Source organism: Aythya ferina, assembly GCF_964211825.1.
Source record: "Aythya ferina genome assembly, chromosome: 26".
Classification (NCBI taxonomy): Eukaryota; Metazoa; Chordata; class Aves; order Anseriformes; family Anatidae; genus Aythya; species Aythya ferina.
The window spans coordinates 2,116,226-2,140,356 of NC_140324.1; the positions used below are offsets into that span (position 1 = coordinate 2,116,226).

General features: G+C 63.9%; 4 protein-coding genes across 12 annotated transcripts in view; 1 reads left to right on the forward strand and 3 right to left on the reverse strand.

The window, feature by feature from the left end:
• Positions 1-40: 40 nt before the first annotated feature.
• GIPC3 (GIPC PDZ domain containing family member 3) lies at positions 41-2,668 on the forward strand. 2 transcript variants are annotated; one of them, XM_084498368.1, is made up of 6 exons: positions 41-448; positions 538-723; positions 931-1,111; positions 1,695-1,810; positions 1,919-2,000; positions 2,077-2,668. In XM_084498368.1, the coding sequence occupies exons 1-6, from the start codon at positions 206-208 to the stop codon at positions 2,226-2,228; spliced, it is 960 nt and encodes a 319-aa protein (XP_084354494.1). In that variant the 5' UTR covers positions 41-205; the 3' UTR covers positions 2,229-2,668. The 2 variants fall into 2 exon arrangements, with proteins under 2 accessions (XP_084354494.1, XP_084354493.1); XM_084498367.1 differs by having other exon boundaries at positions 1,695-2,000.
• On the reverse strand, positions 2,509-9,124 carry TBXA2R (thromboxane A2 receptor). Of its 3 annotated transcripts, XM_084498355.1 has the most exons (4): positions 9,026-9,124; positions 7,087-7,167; positions 3,592-4,511; positions 2,509-3,043 (listed from the first exon to the last, which is right to left on the reverse strand). In XM_084498355.1, the coding sequence occupies exons 3-4, from the start codon at positions 4,414-4,416 to the stop codon at positions 2,774-2,776; spliced, it is 1,095 nt and encodes a 364-aa protein (XP_084354481.1). In that variant the 5' UTR covers positions 4,417-4,511; positions 7,087-7,167; positions 9,026-9,124; the 3' UTR covers positions 2,509-2,773. The 3 variants fall into 3 exon arrangements, with proteins under 3 accessions (XP_084354481.1, XP_084354482.1, XP_084354483.1); XM_084498356.1 differs by lacking the exon at positions 7,087-7,167; XM_084498357.1 differs by lacking the exons at positions 7,087-7,167; positions 9,026-9,124 and adding an exon at positions 5,815-5,953.
• A 2,390-nt stretch (positions 9,125-11,514) lies between these two features.
• Positions 11,515-16,904, reverse strand: CACTIN (cactin, spliceosome C complex subunit). Its single transcript, XM_084498624.1, has 10 exons — positions 16,660-16,904; positions 15,559-16,045; positions 14,927-15,022; positions 14,344-14,489; positions 14,098-14,260; positions 13,888-14,005; positions 13,445-13,637; positions 12,996-13,118; positions 12,586-12,854; positions 11,515-12,183 (listed from the first exon to the last, which is right to left on the reverse strand). The coding sequence occupies exons 1-10, from the start codon at positions 16,851-16,853 to the stop codon at positions 11,693-11,695; spliced, it is 2,280 nt and encodes a 759-aa protein (XP_084354750.1). The 5' UTR covers positions 16,854-16,904; the 3' UTR covers positions 11,515-11,692.
• Positions 16,905-17,107: 203 nt separating this feature from the next.
• PIP5K1C (phosphatidylinositol-4-phosphate 5-kinase type 1 gamma) overlaps positions 17,108-24,131 on the reverse strand; it is a 43,302-nt gene continuing 36,278 nt past the window's right edge. For 3 of the 6 annotated variants that reach the window (XM_084498633.1, XM_084498632.1, XM_084498634.1), the window contains 3 exons: positions 23,774-23,848; positions 21,463-21,546; positions 17,108-21,069 (listed from right to left, as the gene is read on the reverse strand). In XM_084498633.1, the coding sequence (XP_084354759.1) occupies positions 21,067-21,069; positions 21,463-21,546; positions 23,774-23,848 (162 nt within the window). In that variant the 3' untranslated portion in view covers positions 17,108-21,066. The remainder of the gene's footprint in view (positions 21,070-21,462; positions 21,547-23,773; positions 23,849-24,131) is intronic. The other 3 variants (XM_084498635.1, XM_084498636.1, XM_084498637.1) reach the window with 2 other exon arrangements.

Here is a 24,131-nt window from a genome sequence, read left to right on the forward strand (position 1 = left end):
TGGCTCACAGCCGTGGGGTGTCCTACAAGGGTGATGGCCCCGTGCTCCTCGCTGCCGCCCCATCCTGCGCCCCGGGGGGGTGCGGTGGAGCCGTGGTGCTGCTCACCTGATCCCGGGGGCTGACCTGCGCCACCAGATCGGGTTCCTGGCCCCCTGGGGATCGCCTTACGCTGGTGCCCATCTATAATTCAGCGGCAGCAGCGGGATGCAGCGGGTGAGCAAGCACAGCCGGCAGCCCCGGGAGGACGGCCCCATGGAGAACGGCGTGGGGCAGGAGCCGGGGGGCCCCGAGCCGCCCCCAGCCCCGCGGCCCCCGCGCGTCCGCCCCCGCCTGGTGTTCCGCACCCAGCTGGCCCACGGCAGCCCCACGGGCCGCATCGAGGGCTTCACCAACGTCAAGGAGCTCTACGGCAAAATCGCCGAGGTCTTCAGCATCTCGCCCACCGAGGTGAGGCGGTGTGCGGGGTGTGTGTGTGTGTGGGGGTGCTGGCACTGCCGGTGTCCCCAGCCGCGGTGACAATGGGGTGCCGGTGGCAGATCCTCTTCTGCACGCTGAACACGCACAAAGTGGACATGCAGAAGCTGCTGGGGGGGCAGATCGGCCTGGAGGACTTCATCTTCGCCCACGTCCGGGGGGAGACGAAGGAGGTGGAGGTGACCAAGACTGAGGACGCGCTGGGGCTCACCATCACGGACAACGGGGCTGGCTACGCCTTCATCAAGGTGAGGGAGTGTTGGGGAGGGGTGAGGGGGGGGTCTCTGCATCTACCCTGACCCCGGGGGTCCCCCTCTGCATGGTGCATTTTGGGGGCTCCCTGGCTGACCCCATTGCTAAAGGAAATCGGTGCCAGGAGGTGTGGGACGGGGGCTGTGTCTGTCTGCCCTCCCGATGTCCCCCTCCCCTTGGTGTCACCGTGTCCCCCCCCCCAGCGGATCAAGGAGGGGAGCATCATCAACCGCATCCAGGCCGTGTGCGTGGGCGACAGCATCGAGGCCATCAACGACCACACCATCGTGGGCTGCCGGCACTACGAGGTGGCCCGCATGCTGCGGGAGCTGCCCCGCGCTCAGCCCTTCACCCTGCGCCTGGTGCAGCCCAAAAAGGCCTTTGGTGAGCGGGGAGGGGGGGGCTGCTCTGCCTGGGGACCCCCAGGAAGGGGCATCCAGACCCCTCCTGCAATGCGCATGGGCCGTGCGCTCACCCCATGGTCCCGTGGGTGTGCAGACGCCTGCGGTTGTGTTGTGGCACCCTGAGCAGGGTGCTGGGCTCCTGCAGCCTCCCTCAGGATCCACCCCACTGTTGGGCACCCCTGTGTACCCCTACAAGCACCCCACACCCTTGCAACCCCCCCAGGGCTGCGGGCATCCCTGCGAACACCCCACCTCAGGGTGCACCCCTACACCTGCCCATGCACCCCAAGCTGCCCCCTATGACCATGCTTAGTCCTCTGCATGCCCTGCCCTGGGCACCCATGGGCACACCATGCATGTGTGCATCCCTGATGGGCACCCATGGGTGTCCTTGGCCACACACGGGGCCCTCCTTGTGTGTCCCCTGGGCTGTTTGGGTAGCCTTGGCTGGCCACCCTTGGGTGTTCTTGGTCACCCTTGGCTGTCCATCACCGACGTTCTTGGTTATCTTTGTCTGCCCGTCCTTTGTCATCCCTGCCCCTCGCCCCCACCCTGGGGTGCAGACATGATCGGGCAGAGGACGCGGAGCAGCAGCAAGTGCCCTGCCGAGGGCAGAGTGGCCAGCGGGAAGGAGACGCTGCGGCTGCGGGCACAGGGCCCGGCCACGCTGCAGGAGGGGGTAAGGCACCCCCAGACCCATGGGCAGGCACCGTGCTGGGCTGGGGGGGGGATGTACCCCCCCCTTTGGGTGCCCCCTGCACTGGGTGCCCCCCGCTCCCACCCACAGCCCAGTGCCACGGAGGAAGAAGCCGCCCGCCGCGTGGACGACCTGCTGGAGAGCTACATGGGCATCCGTGACAGCGAGCTGGGTGAGCCCCCCCGTGCCCTCCCACCCCCCAATTTGCCCCCCCCCTTGCTGCTTAACCTCCCCCCTTCTCCCCGCAGCCGCCACCATGGTGGAGATGGCAAAGCAGAGCCCCGGCACCACCGCGCTTGCCCACGGCCTGGACTCGGTGCTGGGGGAATTTGCCTTCCCCCCGGAGTTCGTGGCCGAAGTGTGGGCGGCCGTCTGCAGCACTGGGGGGGCGCAGGAGTAGCCGGGGGGGGCAGTGCCCCCTGCCCAGGTCCCTGCTCTGCGTCCCCCCTGCGCCACCGCCCTGTGTGAGGCTGGCGGTGGCGCTGGGGGCCCCCCATCCTGTGACCGTGTGAACGCTGCCGTGCACCCACCCCAGGCTGGGGGGGGCTGCAGAGCCCACCCCCCACCCATGGGTGCTAGCCCCTGCCTCTGGGTGCCAGCCCCCCCTCTCAACAGGACCCGAGCACCCACAGCAGAGCCCGGAGGAGCGGGGCTGGGGGCACCCAGCGGGCACGGAGAGCTGCACAAGCTGCGCTTTATTGGGGAGGGGTCACACGGGGGTGTGTGGGGGGAGCACCCCCATGCCTCCCACCCCCCCAATACCCCACCGGGCACCGCATCCCCTGGCCTCATGGGGCCCGGCGTGGAGAGCACTCATCAATAAACCACTGCACCCCTGGCTGTGTGCGCCCACCTCCCATGGCTGGGGCGGGGGTCCTGCTCACCCCCATCCCTGTTTCCCCAAAATTACATCAAAATTACATCCCCCCCCCCAAAAAAAAAAAATTACTGCAGCCGGGCCTCCTGGGCGAGCTTGCGGCGCAGCGAGGGGTTGAGGACGGGGTAGAGGGAGAGCAGGGAGGGCCGGGCGCGCAGCCCCGGGTGCACGCGCTGCAGCACGGCGCGGCGGAACAGGATATAGACCCAGGGGTCCAGGATCTGGTTCCAGGTGACCATGCGGATGTAGATGAGCAGCAGCTTCTGTGTCTCCGTGGGCAGCGTCCGGGCGCGCTCCCCGGCCGGCAGCTGCTGCAGGATGGTCTGGATGATGAAGATCTGGGGGGAGAGGGGAGGTGTGAGATGACCCCGGGGGCTCCCCACCGCTCCCTGTAGGGTTTGGGGCAGGACCTGGGGGGTCCCGCGTTGGGCACCCGTGGTCTTGGGCACCCGGTGGGACTGCAAGGATGAGGAGGGGAGGGCTGTGGGGTTGCACTGAGGTTGAGGTCCCCAGGTGGAGAGATGGGGAGGGGGCACGTCCAGACCCAGGGTCTCTCCAGAAGGGATGTGGGGGGGACGCCAAGGGCTGGGGACTCCTCTTGGGGCATGGGGAGGGACACCAAGATCGAGGGGCTTCACCAGGAGGGGCTGGGAAGGGGCACACCGAGAGCTGGGGCCTTGCAGCGGGTGATGGGGGGGGGACACCAGGACCTCACCAGGAGGGACACGAGGGGACAGCTCCCAGAGCCACACCGCGAGGGACAAGGAGGGGGGCACCAAAACCTTGCAGCCTCAACAGGAGGGACATGGGGGCACCAGGCTGGACGTGGGGAGGACACTGAGACCTGGGCCCCCCAAAAGAGCCACGCCAGAAGCCAGGGCCTCACCAGGAGCGGCATCCAGCAGATGGTGGCGATGATCATGATGCCCACCAGCTGCACCATCATCTCCACCTCGCTGTCCCGCCGCCGCTGCACGGACTCGCGGTCGTGGTAGACGCGGCAGAGCGTGACCACGCTGACCGTGTTGAAGATGAAGGAGAGCACCACGGAGAAGATGCCCAGCAGGGCGAAGAGCAGGCAGAAGATGGCGTTGCCGGTGTCGGGCAGGAGGGTGAGGAAGCACCAGGAGCCGGGGTACTGCAGCGTGTAGCGGCCCAGCCCCAGCACCGGCAGCAGCCCCAGCAGGCAGGAGAAGCCCCACACCATCCCCACGATGGACCACGCGCGGCGCTTGGAGATGCTGGTGGAGCGGGAGAAGGGGTGGTTGATGCCGAAGAACCTCTCGCCGGCCATGGTGGCCCCCAGCAGCAGCGGGCACTGCCCGAAGAAGACCATGGAGAAGCCGAGGAAGTTGCAGAGGTGGCAGCCGGGGTCCACCTCGGCCCAGTTGAACTTGATGAAGTGGTAGGGGATGATGACCGAGGCCGTCACCAGCAGCCCCATGAAGTCTGTGACCACCAGCCCGCAGAGGAAGACAAGGAAAGAGGAGCGGGACCGGCTGGTGAGCTTGCGGGAGGAGCTGAGCAGGACGTAGAGGGCGAAGAGGTTGGAGCAGAGGCCGATGAGGCCGAAGGCGGTGGAGAACCAGGGCGAGGCGATGGCTTTCTTCTGCGTCTCGTTGAGGCTGCTGCTGAGGTTCACCACCCCGAAGCAGGTGTCCGGCCGGGCAGCCAGGCTCACGTTGGGGAACTCCGCGTCCCCCCACCCCATCCTGGTCCTTCTGCTGGCTTCAGGCACCCCCCAGGCTCAGCTCCATAGCACGTCCTGCCCCCAGGTCCCAGCGCCGGCTCCGATCCCACGTGGCTCTATGGGGTCAAATGCAGTTTTAGGGACAGTTCCCCCCATGGCCAAGACCCCTGCCACCCACCCAGAGCCCGGGGACGTGGGGTGCCCCATGGGATGCCGTGGTGGGGGCCTGGGTGCTGCCCGGCCCCAGCCCTGCAGCTGGCCGGGATTAACCGTCCCCGGCCGCAAGCCACGGGGCCAGCAGCCACCAGGCCCTAATCCCCTCGTGCTCGTTGTTTGGAGACGCGTGCTGCTGCCAGCTGGGCTCCCTGACGGCTCCAACCCGTGCTGGGGTGTCCCAGCCAGACCCCCCCAGAGACACCATGGGCATAGGGCTGGGTGCCTGTGCCTGGGACAGATCCTGACCACGGGCAGGGGCGCTGCCAGCGCCCAGCATCACCAGGAACCTTGCAAAACCCCTGCCCCAGCCTCACATTCCTGCAGCGGGGCGGGGAAACTGAGGCACTCATGAGGCGGGGGCTCTGTGCACCCTCTGGTGCTCCCAGGGCCAGCGTGGTCATGGTCACCGTATCCGTCCCCAGGGGTTCCCAGCCCTGCAGCACCCAGGCGGGCGCCCTCCCTGCTGCACCCCAGCTGTGTGCCAGGCACGGGGCCAGCTCCGCGTGCCGAGCCGGGATCAGGGATGTGGCCGCATCCTCCACGCCCGCCGTGGGGCTGGAGCAGGATTAGTTTAAAAGCTTCTCCCCCCTCCCTGCGCCCGTGGCCGCCTGCCCGCGTGGCTCTCGCTCGACCGCAGATGGGACCTTTGCGCCCGGGGACACGCGGCGCACGTGGCACCCACGGGGGGGGGTCACCCCACGACCCTGGGTGTCCCCCCCACCCCAGCACATCCACCCGCAGGTGTGGGGGATGCAGCCAGGTCTCGTGTTCCCCTGTCCTGTCTGCCGGAGCTGTTGGCCCGGTGGTGGCATGGGGACAGGGGAGGGCGCGCTGCCCCGGCGGCATGCTGGGCTCCGGCCTCTGTCCGGGGAGCATCTGGCAGCTCTCACCATCGCTAATTAGTGCAGCCTGTTTGCAACGGGGTGATCCGGGACAGGGTGGAGCCGCTTCCAGAGAAAGCAGAGACACAGCTGGACCCGACCCCAGCCGGAGGGACGTGGGGACTGAGCCCATTCCTCAGGACGGGGATGTTCCCCCCACCCACCTGCCCCGTCCCCAGGCTGCCCGGCACCACCTCCCCCTGCCCGGCCGCCCCTCGGGACCAGGGCACTGCTGCGGCCGCTGCCGCTGGCCCCATGGCTGCGATCCCGTCACCCCGTCGTGCACGGTGCCACCGCCACCTGCCCCATCCCCGGCTCTAACCTCAAGCTGGCCCCAGCCAGCAGCGGCAGCTCCGGCACCCGCCTGCCCCACGCAGCCCAGGGAGCCCGGCTCCACGTCAGCCGCTCGGCGCCCCGACCCGCCGCCCCCTTCTTGGCCCTCGGAGGCAAGGCCCGGCCGCGCCGCGCTGATCCCAGGGCTGGGATGGGGCCAGGGATTGCAACACACGGCATGGGGCGGGCGGTGGGGCTGGGGGTGCTGAGTGGCACCGGCACGGCACGGCAGCACCGCCGCCGGCTCCGCTGCCGTCCCCTGGGGAGGACGCTGGGGTGGTGGCGGTGTCGTGACCCTGTCCCCATCCCCGACCCCGTCCCCGTCGCCATGTGGGGCTGCTGGCAGCGCATGGCGGTGACTCACTGCTGAAGGGTGAGGACGGCCCCAGCTTTTTCCATGAGACAAGAGTGAAAACTTGCCGCTGTTTGTTTGCTCCTGGCCCAGAGGGACCGCAGCAGTAGCCCCAGAGGTGTTCGTCCCCTTGGGACTGAGTCAGGCCCTGGTGGGATGGGGCCGTGTCCCACACTCCTGGCCCTGGTGAACTCATCCTGGCCCCACGGTGCTGCCGGCTGCTGTGGCAAACCACCTGCCCTGGCCCCACGCAGCCTCGGCACTGCCAGAGCCCAGCAGCTCCCCCCTGAGCCGTGCCTCAGTTTCCCCATCGCTGCCTGCAGGGAGGGCTCGGGGGGAGCACTTGGCCGTGTCCCTGCTGCTGTCCCTCCCGCTAACGAGACCGCCCAGCCCTGGCAGCACAGCAGGAGGAATTCAGTCGCGTGGCAGAACAGGGGCTGGGTGGGCACCAGCACCATGAAGCACAAAGCCAGGCTGGTGGCGTGCTGTGGGGGGGCTGCAGGGCCCCCGAGGGTGTGCAGGGTAATGTTGTCCTGAGGTCTTGTGGCCACGGGATGTGCCTGGCTGCCGAGTGGCTCTGCAGGGCACCCACAGCCCCAGCACAGCAGGATCTGAGCCCACCCGAAGTGGAAGGATGTGAGCCCATCACACCCTGTGGCAGGCCACAGCCCCAATACCGCCAGGATCCGACCTCTGCAACGTGCCAGGATCCGACCCCATCCTGTGGCAGCCTCCACCACGGGGCGGCAGCAATGCCAGCCCGAGCAGCCGGTGCCACCCTGCACGGGGCCGGGCAGCACTTAGAGGGAATCAAATATTAAAGAGCGCCCATTTAGAGCTTGCAGGGCTGTCACCGAGCCGAACCCCACCAGCCCCGGCTGCTCTGCAGAGCAAAGCAGAAGCACTTACGGGAAGGGACTCATGAGCGGGGCAGAGGCTCCTCACTTGCCATCTCCCCCCATCCGGGGCGGCCGTCACACGAGGAGGCGCCTGTGGAGGAGACACCCTGAGTCCGCGCCTCGGCCCCGCTTTGGGGGTGCTGGAGCCAGCAGGAGCCCCAGCGGGGAGATCCTGGGACAAAATCCCGGAGGAGAGGAGCCGGCTCCTAAATGGGCTGCTGCAGGCTGCGTTGGCAGCCCTGGCGCGGGCACTAATGGGGTTTCTGGCGCCGCGTGAGCCCCTGGGCCGGCGTTTCGCCAGGGATGCGCCGCGTCTCGCCTGGCCTCTGCCGCTTCCTGCCCTCGCCACCTCTGAGGGCAGTGAGGAAAAGGCGTCACCGACAGCATGGGGGGACGCAGAGGGGTCCCGCTGCTGCCCGGGTCCTGCCCCAGCTCACCGCTCCCATGGGTGCTGGGCAGGGTTGGGAATGGGGGCGGGCAGGACAGGGGGCATCCTGCGGGCACACAAAGCAGCGGGTTCCTAAAGCAGGGCCCGGCAGATGGGAGCACGTCCCTGGGCTGAAAGTGCTGCAGAAGCAGGGCTCTGGGAGGGGATCATGCTGGGGGGCAGGAGGAGAGGGGGAGCACTGCGACCCTTGGGCTCTGCCCCGCTGGGTGCGGTGCTGGGAGCTGCAGGGTCCCTGCTGCGGGTGTTTGACTTTGTCCCGTGTGTGTCCCATCCCTCTCTGCTGGCTGGACCCCTCCAGGGATGGCCCCAACTTCCTGTGCAGTGTCCCCAGCCCGATGTCCCCAGCAGGTGGGCCCACGGGACATGGTTGGGCTCAGCCGTCCCTGCCAGGGCTGGACGTGACCCCAAGGCAGCTGCCCCTGGGCCGCTGCTCTCTGGGCAGATCAGCTCAAGGACATCGGCCGAGACGGGAAATGCGTCGGCCACGTCATGGGGATGGGGACCTGGCAGGGCTCCAGGGTCCCTCCCTGGACCCACAGCCATCAAAGCGACCCGCTGCCGGGGGCGCCTGGAGCGGGGACTTCCCCGGGGGCTGTCCGGGAAGGGGATGGCCACGGGGAGCAGGGACACAACCGGCGGCAGCCCCAGCCGGGCACCTGTCCCTGTCCCTGTCCCTGTCCCTGTCCCTGTCCCTGTCCCTGTCCCTGTCCTGTCCCACAGCAGAGGTCCCCAGCTGCAGGTCCCCAACCTGCTCGGAGTCAGGGCTGCCTGGGGCTCGTCGCTGTCCCCAGGGGATGCTGAGCACGGTCCCCGTCCCATCTTGCTCCCAACCTGTCCCTGGGAGCAGGGCAGGGGGTGGCAGCTCCCCGGACACCCTTGGGAGCACGAGTTGGGGGCCGGGTGGTGCAGGGAGCCCCCCCCCCAGCATCATAGGGGTGTCAAAGTCCCTCCCCTGCCCCGTCCCATCCCGCAGCACCTCCACCCAGTGACAAACTTGGCGGTGGCAGCGGGGCGGTGGGTGGCAGGAGGCAGCGCTGCCCGGCCCCTCGCGGGGTCTTCCCAGGCGGTGCCGTGGGGGGTGTGGGGGGCACCGCTCCCCCCGGCTCATCCAGCCCCGCTGTGTGTGTAAGGCAGCCCTTATCCGCCCCGTGCAGCCCCTCGGTCTGTCCGCCTGCCGTCTGTGCAGCCACCTCAGCCCCTTCATCACCCACCCCAGCCCCCCCGTCCGTCTGTCCCAGCCCTGGGGTCTGTCCATCTCTCCCAGCCCCTCTGTCCGTCCGTCCCAGCCCCTCGGCTGAAGCCCCCCGCTCTGCCCCCCCCGGCCCCTCCGCCCACCCCCTCCGTGTGCTCTCTTTGTCCGATCCCCCCCCCTCCGTGCCGCACCCCCGCGACCCCTCCACGGCCCCTTTCCGACCCCCCCCCCGCGTCGGGGCCGCTCCCGGGGCAGGCGGAGGGGGGGGGACGCCCCCGGCCCGGCCCCCCCAGCACCCCCGGGCCCTACCTCGAGGCAATGCGCGGAGGCTGGACGGGGGGGGCGCAGCCCGGCTCGGTTCAGTTCATCCCCGCACGGCTCCGTTCAGCCCCGCTCGGCTCAGCCCCGCGGGGGAAGGGCCGGGCTTGGAGCCCCCCCCCCTCCTCCTGCCCCTTCCCCTCCCCCTGCCCCGCCCCGGCCCGCGCCCCCCCCCCCCCCCACGAGCCCCGAACGGGGCCGGACCCGGCACCTCCGCCCCCCCTCCAAGCACCCACGCGTGTCCCCGCGCCCCCCAACCCCGCTCCCCCCCGGCCCTGTCCCGGGGCCGCCCCCGCTGCGCCCCCCGCAGCATCCCCGGTGCTGAGTCAGCGGGGGCTGAGCCCGGCCCGGCCCCCACGCGTGGAACACGGACACGCGTGGACGTGGCCATGGCCTCGCCTGTCCCCACTGCACGGCTGCGGCACCCCCGGCCCCACCGAGCTGCCACCGCCGAGGGGCCACCGGTGCCACCCCTGGGGAATGGGGAGGCTGCGGGATGGATGGGGAGGGGACGGGTTTTTGGGTGTCCCCAGCAGCGTCCCTGCGTGTCCCACATCAGCCCAGCCAGCCAGGGTGTCCCCACATCCCGGGGGTTTGTCTGGGTGCAGCGTCCCCACTCTGTCCCAAACCTGAGGCCGTGTTGTGGCACGAGGGGACGTGACCCCCTCCGCTGTCCCCCCGTGCCCACCCAGCCAGGCCCCCGCGTGCCACCGGGGAGCTCCTCGCAGCGGTGTCTCCGTCCTGCGCCAAAGCCAGCGAGTGACACGGGAGCGTCCCTCGTGCCCGCGGTGCTGTCACAGCCCCAGAGCCACGAGGTGTGGAGCTGCGAGGCTCTGCTGGCAGCGGATGCCGCTGGGGTGTGACCCCCACAGCCCGTGCGGGGCGCAGAGGATGTGGGCTTGGGGTGCGGCAGGCAGGGAGCCTCCGGGTGCTGCAGCCAGCCGCTGCTGCTGGCTCTGGGAGCAGAAGGAGTTCGGCCCCCACAAAGCCAATATGGGGCTTCACCGCGGCACACGACGAGGCAGAGGCGGGCGGTCGGCTCTCCTCAAATACTGGAGGGGTGGGGAAGGGCGCTGAGAACTGCCAGGGCAGCGAAAAGCCCTGAGCATCAGCTGGACCTGGCCCCAGTGGCTCTGGCAGTGCCCAGGAGGGGACACGGTGACAATTCAGGGGCAGCCAGAGCAGGACAGAGCGTTTCCCCCCACCACATTGCTCACCCAGGCACCAGCCCTGTCCTGCTGCCCCCAGGCTCCCAGGTTGCTCCAGGACCAGCACAGGCACTGTCAGGACTCCGTGCCACCTCAGGGGACATCCAGTGGCAGCAGGAGACCTGAGAACGGCCCCCCCGTGTCTGTGTCCGTGACAGAGAGCGCAGGGGCTGTGCCGGGCGGTTAAGCACAGAGGCCACCTAACCGCTGGTTTTGCTTCTTTTTTTTTTCTATTTTTTTTTTCTACTTTCTGCTCTGAACCCATCTGTCCCGGCCTTCACACGCTTCCTGTGCTGACCTCAGGATCTCAACACCCCCCCGCCAAGCAGCCGCTCCACGGCTTTAAATAACGCACAGGAAGGAGAGGCCGTGGGGACACGTCCCGGCGCTGCCGCCGGCCAGGGGATATCCGGCAGGCTGGGGACACGCGGGGCTGAGGTGATTGGGGTCCATCCCCCCTCAGTCCCGGGGGCAGGCTGGGCTCCTGGCATGCATGGTGCCTGTGGGGTGCTCCTGAAAATGAGTTCCCACAGGGCCGGATCCTGCCAGCAGTGCCAGGAGAAGCAGGATGGGGTGAGCTATGGGGGGAATCGCCAGCTGCGAGGCAAAACCCATGGCCAAGAAGCCCCCGCCTGGTCCCCATGAAGGCCCCGGGAGCCCCATCTCAGCCCTGGGGTACTGGGGAGTGCCTCTGCCCGGGGCAGTAAGCACCACTCAGGGACAGGGGGAGGGACCGTGTGCCACAGAAACCAGATTTTCCCCTGTAAGGAGATGTCCTGGTCACATCTCACACCCCGCTCCTCCTCCCTGCTGGAGGCTGACGCCTTCTGGCCACCAAACCCTTTCATCCTGCAGCCAGGGTCGAGGGAGGTGGCGGTGCTCCCAGGCTGGGGCAGCAGGATGCCAGGCGGGGGAAGGCCAGAAACGGGGCCTGTGGGGGCGGCGCAGGGCCGAGGGAATTCGGCAGCGGTGGGACCGTGGGCAAGGGGCTGTGCTCGCAGAGCAAAGGGCACCGCGGCTCCAGCTGGGGAACGTCACGGCTGGACAGGTCTGGCACAAGCAAGGGGAGGGCGTGGGGCTGGAAGAGGCGATGGGAACCCACAGGGCGGACAGCATCTGGGGCTAGGGGCACAGACAGCCCCCGCCCCCACCACTGCACAGCCCCAGGGGAGCTCCCAGTGCTGGCCCAGGAGGATACTGGCTGCTGGCAGCGTACAGCACAGCCCCAGGGGACAGAGGGACATGGGGTGCTCAGGCAAGGGAGGCCACGGCTTAAACAACCCCAATTTATTTGTGTCAAAGTCTCAGGGTCCCTCGGGATAAAAGCCATGAGGAAAATGGTCAAAAGGCTGCGCTGGGCCAAGCATGAGGCAGGTCCATGGAACAGCGCATGTGGGACAAGGGGACAAGCCCCCTGCCCACCCTCTGTGCTGGCGGGGAGAGCAGCCCCTCATCTGCGGTAACGGTAGCGCTTGAAGTGGAACCAGAGCTGGAAGATGCCGTTGGCAAACTGGCAGCGGAAGCCGTGGCGGTGGGAATACTCCCACTCCCGGTTGACGATCTTGAAGGCGATGTCCTCGTAGGGCGGCCCGGCGTGGAAGCGCAGGATGGCAAAGTCCTTGTTGTCCTGGCAGGCCTCCAGGAAGTATTCGGGCGTAGAGCGCTTGTCGATGAGGTCGGGGTAGAAGATGTTGAACTTGTAGCCCTGCACGATCTTGGGCGGGGGGTTGTCGAAGTCGTAGTGGGTCTGGTTGTACTTGTTCCACTCGAAGCCCGTGTGCACCCGGTTGAAGAAGCGAGGCTTGCGGGGCCGGTACTTGTCAGCCCAGAGGTAAGCCTTGCCCGTGAGGGGCATTTCCACGCTGAACTGCGCCTCGTCCGCGCCCATGCCCTCCTTGGCCTTCCTGAAGAAGATGTCGTCGGTGCTCTCGGTGGCATCACCTGCAGGGAGGAGAGGTGAGGGCTGGCCCCGCAGCGCCGAGCGGGCCCGGGGTGCGTGGGGAAGGGGCAGGAGGGGCCGGGCTGGGGATGTGCTGGACATGGAGAACTGGTGGGTGCTGGGAAATTCATCCAAAATACCCTCGCCACTTGTCTGCAGCTTGAGTGGTGTGTTGGGGAGAGGGAGGGAGCTGATTTGGGCACCCACAGGGAACGCCAGCAGTCCGGGCTGCATCCCCCTTCAGTACCCAGTGGATCCCTCTGCTGGGCCAGCTCTGGGTGCATGCTCCAGCCCCAGCATTTATCCTTTTCCAAGAGGAGCATCCCCCCCCTCCAGCCCTGCACCCTAGGGCACGCGTGTGCCCCCCGTGCCAGGCCAGGCCACGAGGCCATCGGGGCTCCTACCTGTGACCTGGAGCTGCTGGCGCAGCAGCAGCAGCCGGTGCATGTCCTCCTCGGCCTCCAGCACGTGCGCGTCGAAGGGCAGCTCGTTGGGGCCCAGCAGCCGGGGGCTGTACTTCCCCGCGTCGTAGTCGTCCAGGCTCTGCTGGATCAGGTCCTCCTCCATCAACACGGCTTCCCCCTCTGCTTCTCCTTTGACCTCTGCATCCTGCTCAGCCTCTGGCTCTGAGGACGGCCCCGGCTGTACCACAAGGCTCTCCTCTGGGTCCAGCCTGCAGGGAAGACAACGGGGGATGGAGACGGTGCCCTCGGCTCCCCGAGGTTTGTCTGTGGGAGCACGAGGCTGCACCTTCTGTCCTGGGTGCCTGAGGGGGAGGCTGAGGGCTGTGCTCCCCAAGGAGGGGGCTGCATACCTGTCGCTGGGGGAGACCGGCTCCCGCTTGATGATGGGGAAGAGCGGCTCGCTCTCCACGCCCTGCTCCTGCTTCAGCTTGTACAGCTTCTGCCGCAGCACGTCCTGGTGCCGCTCCCGCAGCCTGCGAGGGGGAGACGAGCCATCAGGTCACACCCTGCATGCCCATGGCTGGGACACACACCACTCCGGCCTGAAATTTGTTTTTTTACAGTTCTGGGCTGAATAACCCTCCAGTCAGCTTCCCCCCTGAGGATCTCACCTTAAACATCGCCTTTTGAGAAGGGACTGATTGTCCTGCCCTTCTTCCCACTTGGAAGAAGCAACAGCTTGGAAAAGGCATAATATCCCCACACCATGACCATGGGTTCGGGCCTCCCCAGCTCTGCTCATGGCAGCTCTGCACTGTCCCCTTCCACACCTTTGACCCGGCACCGTCCCTGCTCTCACCTGGCCCGAGCCATGTAGGCCTTCAGCTGCTGCAGCAGGCTCTCCCAGTATCCGATGTCGAGGTTGGGCCCTCCTGCCCGGATCTTGCTCTCGATGCCCTGGTACAGCACCTGCAGCTGGTTGTAGGTCTTCCCCTTGAACACGGACTGCACGTCCGAGCTGACGGAGGCGTTGACGCCATCCCGCCGCTCCCCTGCACAGGCAGGCAAGGGCGACCGGTCAGCCTCTGAGCGCTCACACACTCAGGCGCTCCTGGGCTTCACCGAACAGCTGGAGCCCGGCAGGGGACGGCTGCCACATCCACAGCCTCCATCCATCACATCCTCCAGCAGCAATTCGAGAGCCTCTGCAAGCCTGAGAGCCTGCGGCAGACCCCGCGCCGTTCGTTACCCGCTGTTCTCACTCCCCCCAACATCCACGCCAGGCTCTGGCCTCCTGCTTACCTGGGCCTCCTTTCCCAGAGGCCTCCAGCTTGCGGAGCTTGGCTATTTCATCCTCCGTGATGATGGTCATGTCCCTCCAGAAATCCACGTTCTTGCCTTGCTCCAGCTCCATGTAAACCTGCAGGCAGGGGACAGGAGACATCAGGGACCCGCTCCGTGTCACGGCCTGAGCTCAGCCACAGGCAGGGCGCAGAGGCCACAAAGCGGTACCTGAATGTCCTCCACCAGATCCTCCATGTCAGAGACAGTCAGGCCGTTCAGGAAGGTGTAGGGCTCGTGCATTTCCACAGCCAGATCGTCATCCTCCGCACTGATGTACTTGGCCAGGAGGTCGATGGGTTTCGCCCTCCCGTCCCGAATCCGGATCTTAGACCTGGGTGAGAGGAGAGGAACAGTGAGCGGTGCCTGCCGACCTCTGCTCCCCACCAGCCTGACCCCACGAAGCTGCCCACCCACCGCAGCTTGGCCTGCTGCAGGTGGAAGTTGTCCTCCTGCTCCTCCCAGGTTTTGAAGTGTTCCGCCTCCTTCTCCCGCTGCAGCATCTCCAGCTCCTGCTCACGCATTGCCTTCTCCCTCTCTCGCTCCAGGCGCAGCTGCTTCACCTGCTCAGGGACAGAGCGAGACGTGAGGCTGCCAGCCTCCTGCAGGACACCACCATAACCGCACTCACTGAGCTGCCTCAGCCCCCACAATCATCCCGGAGAGCCAGGAGCTCTGCGCCAGGAGAGCCAGCACCAGAGCCAGCTGCCCACTGCTCCCTGCCAAACCTTCGGAGGACAGGGGACATGGGCACGACCGCGCTGCACTGCAGTGACCTGGCATTTGTCTTCACCAGCACCTCCCGAGCTGGTTTCAGCCCCAAGGAGAAAATCTCACCCCCAAACAGAAGTCAGCACAGCATGGCACCCAAGTCTTATAGCCATGGGCTCCCCAGAGAGATCAAGGGAACTTTCAGGATGGGCCGGGAGCAGCTGGAAGAACCGGGCTGTCCATGGGGACCTGTGCCAGGTAGTGGGAGGGAGGGGGCTTCTGCTCCCACCTTCTGCAGCTCCAGACGGTTGTCCTCCTGGATTCGTTTGTTCCTCTCCTTCAGGTCCTTCTCGTCCAGGTGGCTGATCCCCTTTTTCTCCAGCGCCTGAAACAGAGTGGCCAAGAGGAGCCATGAAACCAAGCAGCCTCTACAGCCTCTCAAGTGGCAACAATCACCCATTTGTGCTGCTCTAATGGGCTCTCATCCTGTCAAGACCCCCGACTCCCTCAAATCCTACTCCTGCAGCTTCTCAGCAAAACCCAGGCTCACCCAGGATGTCCACCCCACCTGGTGAGCAGCAACACGAGCAGGGAACACTCCCCAACTCTCAGCTCCCAGGCAGCCCCTCCTGTACCCTGACCCATCTCCGCATCCCACAGCCCTGACTACAAACATTGGTCTTCACAATAAAAGACGTGAAGCCCTGCAGAGTTTTTCAGGAACACGCAGCTGCTGCCCTAGATGACAGCACTGCTCTCCTGTGGCTCCTTGTAGTGTTTCAGAGATTCCCACCTCAAGCAAAGTCCCTCCTGACACCCCACTGCTCTGTGGACCCCCCACAGCAGCCACAGGAACACAATCTCCTGTAAGCCAGCATTCAGAGCAGCCTCTTGTGACAGAGGTGTGGACTGGGCGCTCACCTTGCTCCAGATGAAAGTGCCCAGCAGGTTGTTGTCCCCAAAGGGATTGTCGGTGTTGGTGTAACCCATGTACTCCTCTCCCCACCCCATCTTCTCCCGCTTTTTCCTCTCCTTGGCCTCCTTCTTAGCCAGCCGTCGAGCCCGTTTCTCCTCTGGGGTCTCCAAGGCCTTCATGAGCGCAGCCTGCTTCTTCTTCTCCTCCTTCATCCTCAAGCGCTCCTGAAGGCTCAGCTGCTGCCCCGACTCCTCCCGGCCACGGGAACGCGGTGGGGAGGGAGAGCTGACTGAGGACACGGAGGACTTGGAGCCATCTCTTCTCCTCCGCCTCTCTCTGCTCCGGGCTCGCCTCTTGTCTCGCTCTCGCTCAGAGCCCGAGCTGGAGGAGCGACCCCGGGACCGCGAGCGGTGTTTCTTCTGGCTTTTATGGTGCTGGTCCCTGCTTTTGCTTTTCTTCTTCCATTTGTGTCTCTCATCCTCAGAGTCCGAACTGCGGGAGGGGGGAAGCCACATTTCAGTTGACGATCACAGGCTCGGTGCGGACGCAGTGCCCCAGGAGGGGAGCGCGTTGCCCCACCACGGGCAGGGCACGGCCTGTCCCCAGCCCCAGCGAGACCCAACAGCGGGGCCGAGAAAACCCAAACAGGCTCCGAGCCCGGTACTCGCCCCCCGCACCACGCTCCCACGAAGGCTCCGTGCCCTCCCCGGGGGGCTCCGGGGCCGGGTGGGCGCCCAGCGGGTGACGGTGGCAGCGTCCCGGCGGCTCCTGCCTGCCCTGGGGCCTCCCAGGCCCGGCTGGGCCCGGCCGAGCCCCCGAGCTCGCTGTGTCCGGTGGGAGGCCGCTGGGGGCCGCGGTCACGGCGCCGAGCCCCGGCCGCACCGAGCCGGGCTCCCTCCGGGCCCGGCCGCAGCCAGGCCCCGCTCCCCGCCGCCACCGGGACAAGGCCGCACCGGGCCCAGGCCCCGGCGTAAGGCCCGGTCCCGGTCCCCCCCGGCAAGGCCCGGTTCCTCCCGCACGGCCCGGTCTCGGTCCCGGTCCCCGACACGGCCCGGCCCTCCCCCAGCAAGGCCCGGCCGCCCCGGGCCCGGTTCCCCCCCTCTCACCCCGAGCTCTGCTCCCGGCGGCGGCGCCCCCCGCTCCGGCTCCGGCTCCGGCTGCGGCGCCTCCGCCTCTCCCCGCTCCCGGAGCGCTCCCGGTCCCGATCCCGATCCCGATCCCGATCCCGATCCCGATCCCGATCCCGATCCCGGTCCCGGTCCCGGTGCCGCCGGCCGGGGCTGCGCGACCCGGAGCCCATCGGCCCCGCTCCCGGCTGGGCGCAGGCGGCCCCGGGCAGCTCCGCCGCGAGGCCCCGGTGCCAGGCCCGGCCCACGGGAGGGGCGGGCCCGCGATCGGTGTTTGATTTATTTATTTATTTATTTATCTGTTTATTTATTTATTTCCCTCCCCCCCCCCCCCCTTTTTTTTTTTTTCTCGCTTTTTAACCCAAAATGCCCGCGCGGGGCGGGGCGCGGCAGTGAGGGCGCTGAGACGAGGCAGAGCCGCGCGCTGTGCACAGCACACACAGAAACGCTTTATCACAGAGCCGAGGACAGAAAGCATCAACTTACAGTTCTCTGGAAAAGGGCTCCCCACGAGGAGGAAACGAAAAAAAAAAAAAAAAAAACACAACAGAACGAGGAAAAGAAAAAAAACGCTCATGACGTAACCTTTCACCCCCCCAAAAAAAAATAATAAAGAAGAGAGCCATGACAACACCCCCGGTCGGCATCCCATTTCGGCCCCCCCTAATTACATACATTCATTACACGGTGCACGCACGGAGCGGACGTGGGAAATGAGCGGGAGCACGAGCATCCGATAGAGGAGACCCGGGGCTAATGTCGACAGCAACAGAGAGAAAATCAGACACGAGCCAGGGCCTGGGGGCCACGGCTTTTGTCCGGCTGGGCAAAGAGCTGGAGGTGACGCTGAGCGGGGAGCGGAGGGTGCTGGGCAGGGCCACGGCACATTTCGGGAGCCCAGCGGGCACCGAGGGTGACCCAGGCCCTGCCACAACGGTGCCAGCCCCGTGCCCGGAGCCAACGTGCGACCTCAGCACATGTGGCTGAGCCAGGCACCAAGGAGGCGGCGGTGGCTGAAAGCAGAAACAGCCCTGGAGCCCTCGAGACCTGTGCCCGTGGAGCAGCAGGAGATGCGGTGCCTTTTTCGAGATGTAGGGGTATGCTGGTGACAGCACTAGGCAGCGATCTTCTGGGGCACTAGAGAAAGCCCTAGCAAAAACACACACGACCCGCTCCGCAGGTGAGCTGGACACAGCTGAGGTGCTCAGGCCAAGGAGGGGCAAGGGCTCTCCTCCCCAAAGAAGGGCTGAGGATCTTTCCCAAGGGCAAGACCCAGTCCTTCCCTTCCTCCGACTCTGCTATGCCCTGCAAAGGCAGCACTGACAAGGCATGGGAAGTGCCCCCCAGTGCCCCAGTGCTCCCCCACTGCAGTGGGCAGGAATAGCACAGAGAGGTGGGTAAGGAGCAAGCTTTGAACCCCAGCATCCTGTAGCCTTGTGAAGGCTCAGCTGCTCTCCAGCACAGACACCTGGGCAAGAGATGACAGCAGGAAGTGTGCACGGGCCTGGCAAGGAGTAGTTTCCATTTGGGATCAGCATCTCCCTAAAAGAAGGCTCCTTTTTCCCCACTCACGTTGACAAAGTTGCTCCCATCCCTTTGCTCTCATCTTTTACAGACCTGCTCGCTCCAAAGGGTTCAGCATTGTAGGATTGCACACAGAAGGATTGTCTCAAAAAGCCTGGACACCTGAAGAACGACAACAGTTGGAATGAACGTGCTGCAAAAGGAGATTTGGGCTTCCCCATATCTTCCGGGACCAAGCTAGCTTGAGCCTGCAAAGTTCATTCACCGAGACACTCTATGAAGGTTGGGCTCAGACACTTCCTGCACAGAGGCTAAGCAGCTTTAGAGACCCCTGAAATGCAGGGAAGGAAAGAAGTCCTGATTTCAGTGATGCCTGAACCATCTTTAACAAGATGCTTGATTTTCGTTGGTGGGAAAGGCCTGCTGCAGCTAACCCCAGGAGGTGCCCGTGCAGCTGGGGCTCGGCTGAGCCCAGCCTCCCGGCTCCCTCCCAGGGCTGCGTTCCCCAGCGCAGCGCCCGAGAGCGACACTTGAAGATGCAGAAGGGACACGGCCTCCTCCGGCCTCTCCAAGTGCAGCATCGGGCTTCTGGAGGAAACAAAGGCTGAATTTCCAGCATTTTGCAGCCTCACGCTTTCAGCCCAGAGGCACGTTAGTCTGTAGGTATTGCACTACTCCCGGCTCCCCTCTGCCCAACTACTGAGCCCCCCGCAGCGCCGAACACGCAGCCTGCAGCACCCCCCCGGGCTGGCACAGGGAGATGGGGTGGGTTGGGAGCTGTTCCCCAGCCTACTGAAGGGGCTGTCATGGAGCGATGCCACGAGCTGGATGAACAAGCTGTCAAGTAGCGACTGAAAGGGGAGAATGTCTTGAAAGACTTTTGATAGATTATTTGGTAAATACATGGATACATCTAATGGCAGCAGCTTGCAAGACCCCCAGCCTGCACTCCGAGAGCAGCACACCGTACAGCCTTCAGCATCTGCAGGCATGGGGTGAAGTTTGGGTCCCGTACTTCTAGGCAAGAAACAATGTCAATTCACAAAGATCCTCGCCAACTTCATCACCTCGCAGAGGGGAAGAGCTTCCCACCAGCCTGGTTACCTTCTGGGACCTGAATGAACCAGTCCTGAGTGCTGCTGCGAAGACAGATGGAAAGGGACAGAGCCCCAGAAGGAGGGTTCCTCTTCTACACTCCTCTACAAGGAATCCCAAGGACAGCTGAAGATTGTGATGAGAATAAAGAGATTTTGACCCCCTCTCTTGGCATGTAAAGCACACAAACAAGACCTGTCTCCTCCTCGTCTAAAGGGTTCCATTTCTTCTCTCTGGGAGAGGATGGGACTGCTGGAGTTCAAGATGCTACGGTGTCCTGCTGACAGAAGGACGAGCCTAAACCGAGCACTGCCAAGTGACACCAAATCTTGTCTTGGCTACAGCATGCAGCCCTCAAAGAGCAAACTATCCGTGTCTCAGACATCCAAAGCAGAGATTTCCAACAGCAGACACTGCCACAGACAACGTCCGAGTCACCCAGCTGTCTGTCCAACAGAGTCCATGCACACAACACCGCCCGGCGCACCCGGGTGCTGGAGCCAGGTGCCTGGTTTCTGCCTCCAGCAGGCGTGGACGTGCACGCAGCTCCCTGACTGCCCTGAGGTACGGAGGATACGTGTGAACCCAGTGTCCGCGACCCCCGAGTCACTGGCGGTCGGATACACCCGTGAGCATGCGAGGTGCTAAGTGGCTCCAGTGGGATGCGGGGTCCGGGCGAGCCACGCCGGGGCTGGCAGAGCGGGGACGGTCCCTGGAGGCGCCCAGTCCTCATCTGTCCATGCCTGGCGCGGCCGGCGGGACGAAGCGTGGGCTCCCAAGCACAGAGGGACGGGGTGACAGCAGCGTGAAGGTGAAGGCTGAAGCCGTTGCGACGTCCAGAGAGCCGAGGTGACCACATCAGCGTTGCCAGGAATCGCTTGCTTCCCCCACACAGTGTCACAGATCTAGAGAAGTCACTAGCGATTTTTGAATCCAAGTGAATTGGCATGGCTACTTTGGATTACTGTAACGTGGGAGCAATTCTACTCGATGGCCTTTAATACATGGCATTTACATAGCACCTTTCATCCCAGGCTTTAAGTGCTTTAACGGAAGTGGGAACTGCACACCCATCAGCACAGGGGAACCGAGGCACAGAGTGGTTAAGTGACTTGCCTTAGGTCACTCGGCAAAACCGTGGCAGAGCCTGGACAGCCTCACACCTCCCGACTCCATCAGTTGGTCAGACCACGCTGCTGCCTCAAGGGAAGCCACTCCGGTCCCTGCCCTCCCCAGCAACGTGCTCCTACCAATTAATTCTCCAGTGAGGTCTCACCCTCCTTTCTGATGCACAAATATATGACAACCAAAAAAAAAAAAAAAAAAAAAAAAAAAAGTGCAGTAAACTAAATGTTTAAAAAAGCACATTTGTGCTGTCTCTGTGCAAAGATAAAAGAAATAAATACATGATTAAAAAATTAAAAAGGTTCACAGTATTACACATGGATAGGTAGCTACGGTAGTGCACATCTGGAAAACACTGTGTTACTACCCAGGATTCTCTACACCCAGCTGGATGTCTCCGTTGGGAGCTGTGGGTGAGGTGAGTGGGTGGTTTCTTTGCTGCCCACATCTGGGATAAGTAGAAATAGACGGTTATAGTTTTGCTCCTTTCTGAAATGCAGTGCCCGGGATCCTGCAGTGCAGCAATACTGGTGTTGGCAAGCTCTTCCCCATCCCACTGGAACGGCTGCATCAACGAAAAGGGAACACATCGACCTGCAGAGGGAATCGCTGCTCTCTGGGGCTTCTGTGTCTGCATAGAGATTACTGCAAGAGGCAGAGAAAAGAGAGTCAACACCCGTGCATCCGCCCTGCATCTGGTCTGAGCCCAGCCAAATCCCCAGAGCCACAACGAGCACGAAGAGGGCAACTTGCTTCTTTTGCATCCCAGTAACAACAACGCGTCTGGAGAACTTCAGACCCCCGAGCTTTCACTGCACTCAACCCCTGCCGAGCCGAAGGGGTCTCTGCCAGCGCAGCAGCCCTCACCTGCTGCCACAGAGCTGAGCCGAGCTGCGGCAGGGCTCCGCCGCGGCCATGCAAGAGCCCCATGCTGCACAGAGGCCACAGCAGCTCCCCCTGCAAGGCCAGCTTGCAGAGGGAGCGCAAGGTCCGACCTTGACCCACCGGGCACCCAGCACGTGCTTCTTGTACACTTACTGTATCGCTCTCCTCATCGGAGACAGAGTGGAGCTGAGCGCTATAGTGGAGCGGGGAGTAAACCCAACTCCTCTCGTCTGTCGGCTGCCAGAGTGGCCAGAGACGGCGGGGAGAATGCAAGGAGAGCAGCAGCAGAGCAGGGAGCAAAGGAGAGAAGAGGAAAAAATAAAAGGAGAAAATAAAAGAGTAGGAAACAATACAGTAAGAACAGCTGTCCGCCTGGAGGGAGAGAACTGAGCTCAGTGCTGGGTCTCAGCAGAGGAGCCTTCCTCAGCCTCGGTACCTACCTGCTCCCTACCTTCTGGGACATGGGACAACCTCTCCTCGTGCAGGGACAGATCTGAGTGCTTTGGAAGTGCCAGGGAAGCCTCAGCTCCCTGCCACAGCATCACCCTGACCCCAGAGAAACCAGGAGACACGGCAAGAGACTTACCTACGGGCAGGGACAGAGCTCCTGGTTCCTGCTACCCACTCTCAGCTCCCAAACCCCATTTTCTGAGCCCCAGGCGTGCTACAAATTGGCATCTCGAGTGTCCAGGAGGGCTTTTACAGTGGCACCTGACCTGGTTTGCTGTGCCTTCCCCCTTCCCTGCAGGCCAAGCAAGGCAGCAGACGGGTGGGTTGGATCATGGTGGGTGGTGGGCACAGAAAGGAACCAGTTAGTTCCCACTGAGAGCCTTGGAGACAGCAGAGGGGTGATGAGAACAGGCACAACAAAGGAGGCAAAACACAACTGGATCTTGGGAGTAATGTGGGGGAAGGGGACGTGTGGTGGGAGCCAGTTAGCGCAGCTCTGGGCACCTGTGTGACAAAAACGCTTCTGCTCCTGACTCGGCACAGAAATCCTGGCAGGTTCAAGGGCTGGTGACTCCTGGGGGACCCACCTGCACTGCAAAGTGGCTCTGCTGGCTCCAGAGGTGCCCCCATATCAGGGGTGGAAGCTGGCCCCATGGCCCAGCCTGGGCTTGCAGAGGAAGAGAAATGGAACTGGGTGCTTGAAAGAAGCCTGGGGGGGTCCCGGCCTGGGAACCAAGCGGAACAGTCTACGGTGTGCAAGAAACTACAAGAAGCTAGAGCAGCTTTGAAGCACTGGGCTCCGCATGCTGGACCCCATCAGTAAGTGCAGCTGCGTTAGCAGAGACCGCTGGGAGGAAGGAAGGAAGAGAAAACCTTGCCTGGAGCTTTTTGCAGGGCTCTGCTGAAGGCGCAGCAACATTCAATGCTGCACCAAGTCTGCCCCACATCCTGTTTTTCACCCATCCTGACCCAACCACATGCTCCAGCCAGCCCCTTTTCGAGCCTTCTGGGAGTCCAGATGCATGCAGGGAGCTGCAAACCCAGCAGGGAGATAAAAAAAATAAATAAAAATAAAAAGTAGGAGCATCCGGCGCTCGGCATTAACCCTGCTGGTGCTGGGCCAGCCGAACCCAGCGTGGGGGCAGGAAAAGCTGCCAGGAGGAGCTGGCTGCCTGTTTGCCCACACTGTGCAGCACTTCTCAGTGCCCTCAGCCAAGCTCAGGAGCATGCCCCTGCTTCCCCGTGCACCCTGCCTGATGCCTGCTCCCCTGCCTGGCTCCAAGGCGGCAGGCGCTGCACCAACCACGCTACGCAAACGCTTGTGCCGAGGCTCTGACAGTGCTGTCGTTACCCTCTGAGGAAGACAGCAGCTCTCACACACCCTGAGAAAGGGAATGCCAAAACCCAGAGCAAGCCCTAAACACTGAACTGCCTCGCTGCACCTTCTGGAAGGGAAAGGGAAACTCCCACAGCTCACAGAAACCTGCTTGAGGAGGGAGCCCGTGAGTGATGCCAGCAAGGGCTGGGAGCAGAAACCATCCCTGATCCATCAGTAACTCAAACTCCTTTGGCTTTACGAGTGCTCAGCCTCCCAGCCACCAGAAATAAGACTGGCCACAGGCCTAAGAGGTCAAAACTGGCTTAACAGCAGCTCCAGAGCATCTCAACAGCCTCTTTGGAACCCAGTCTGGCTTCCTGAGCCAAGGGAGCTGTGCCTAATGTCACCTACAAATGGTTTGTCTGCAGGTTTGTCCAAGGGCTGGGTGATGCTGTGGCCCATCCCATGCCAGGAGCTGTGCCCTTGGCCTGCAGAAAAGCAGGGCAGAGTCTTCATTTCTGTCAGATCCTACAGAAATCCATTTCTGCAGTTATGATCTGCCTCCCTGATTTCTACTGAGCTGGTTCCTAGCAGCTACAGAGGACAGAGCTACAGCATCCAGGGAAAAAGGAGCTGCTGGACCCAGCGTTTCAAAGCTGCAGCTCTGCTCCCCTGTGTGCTAGCACGTTCACTTACAGTCCCAGAGGAAAGCGAGGTGGTTCGGAGTCTGCGCTGTCGGGGAGAGTAAATCCAGTACCTCCCATCTGTGAACTGGATGGCCCCAGGGCAAGTGAGGTGAGAAAGGAAACAGAGGAAAAAAAGATGATGTGAAGGACAGGATGAAAGAGAAAGCAAAAGAAAACCACAACACCAACAAACAAAGCAAAACAACAAACAAAGAAACAACAACAAAAAAGAGAACAAGGGGTTGTGCAACTCCAGGGCTGAACGGATCAGCGGGCAGGGAAGCCGTGCGTGGGAAGAGCGGTGCCCGTGCCTGGGACAGTCTCTGTGCCTTTATTCCCCTGAGGGTGAGCAGGAGGATAAAGCGCTC

Coding starts and splice junctions, on each gene's coding strand:
- GIPC3 (XM_084498367.1), top strand. CDS start 206: ATGCAGCGGGTGAGCAAGCACAGCCGGCAGCCCCGGGAGGACGGCCCC. Junction 724..930: donor CTGGCTACGCCTTCATCAAG/GTGAGGGAGTGT, acceptor CCCCCCCCCCAG/CGGATCAAGGAGGGGAGCAT. Junction 2,001..2,076: donor CATCCGTGACAGCGAGCTGG/GTGAGCCCCCCC, acceptor TTCTCCCCGCAG/CCGCCACCATGGTGGAGATG.
- CACTIN (XM_084498624.1), bottom strand. CDS start 16,853: ATGGGCTCCGGGTCGCGCAGCCCCGGCCGGCGGCACCGGGACCGGGAC. Junction 15,023..15,558: donor GCACTTTCATCTGGAGCAAG/GTGAGCGCCCAG, acceptor ACTCTGTTTCAG/GCGCTGGAGAAAAAGGGGAT. Junction 12,184..12,585: donor CCAGCAGCTCCAGGTCACAG/GTAGGAGCCCCG, acceptor TCCTCCCTGCAG/GTGATGCCACCGAGAGCACC.
- TBXA2R (XM_084498356.1), bottom strand. CDS start 4,416: ATGGGGTGGGGGGACGCGGAGTTCCCCAACGTGAGCCTGGCTGCCCGG. Junction 3,044..3,591: donor TCTGCTGGATGCCGCTCCTG/GTGAGGCCCTGG, acceptor CTCTCCCCCCAG/ATCTTCATCATCCAGACCAT.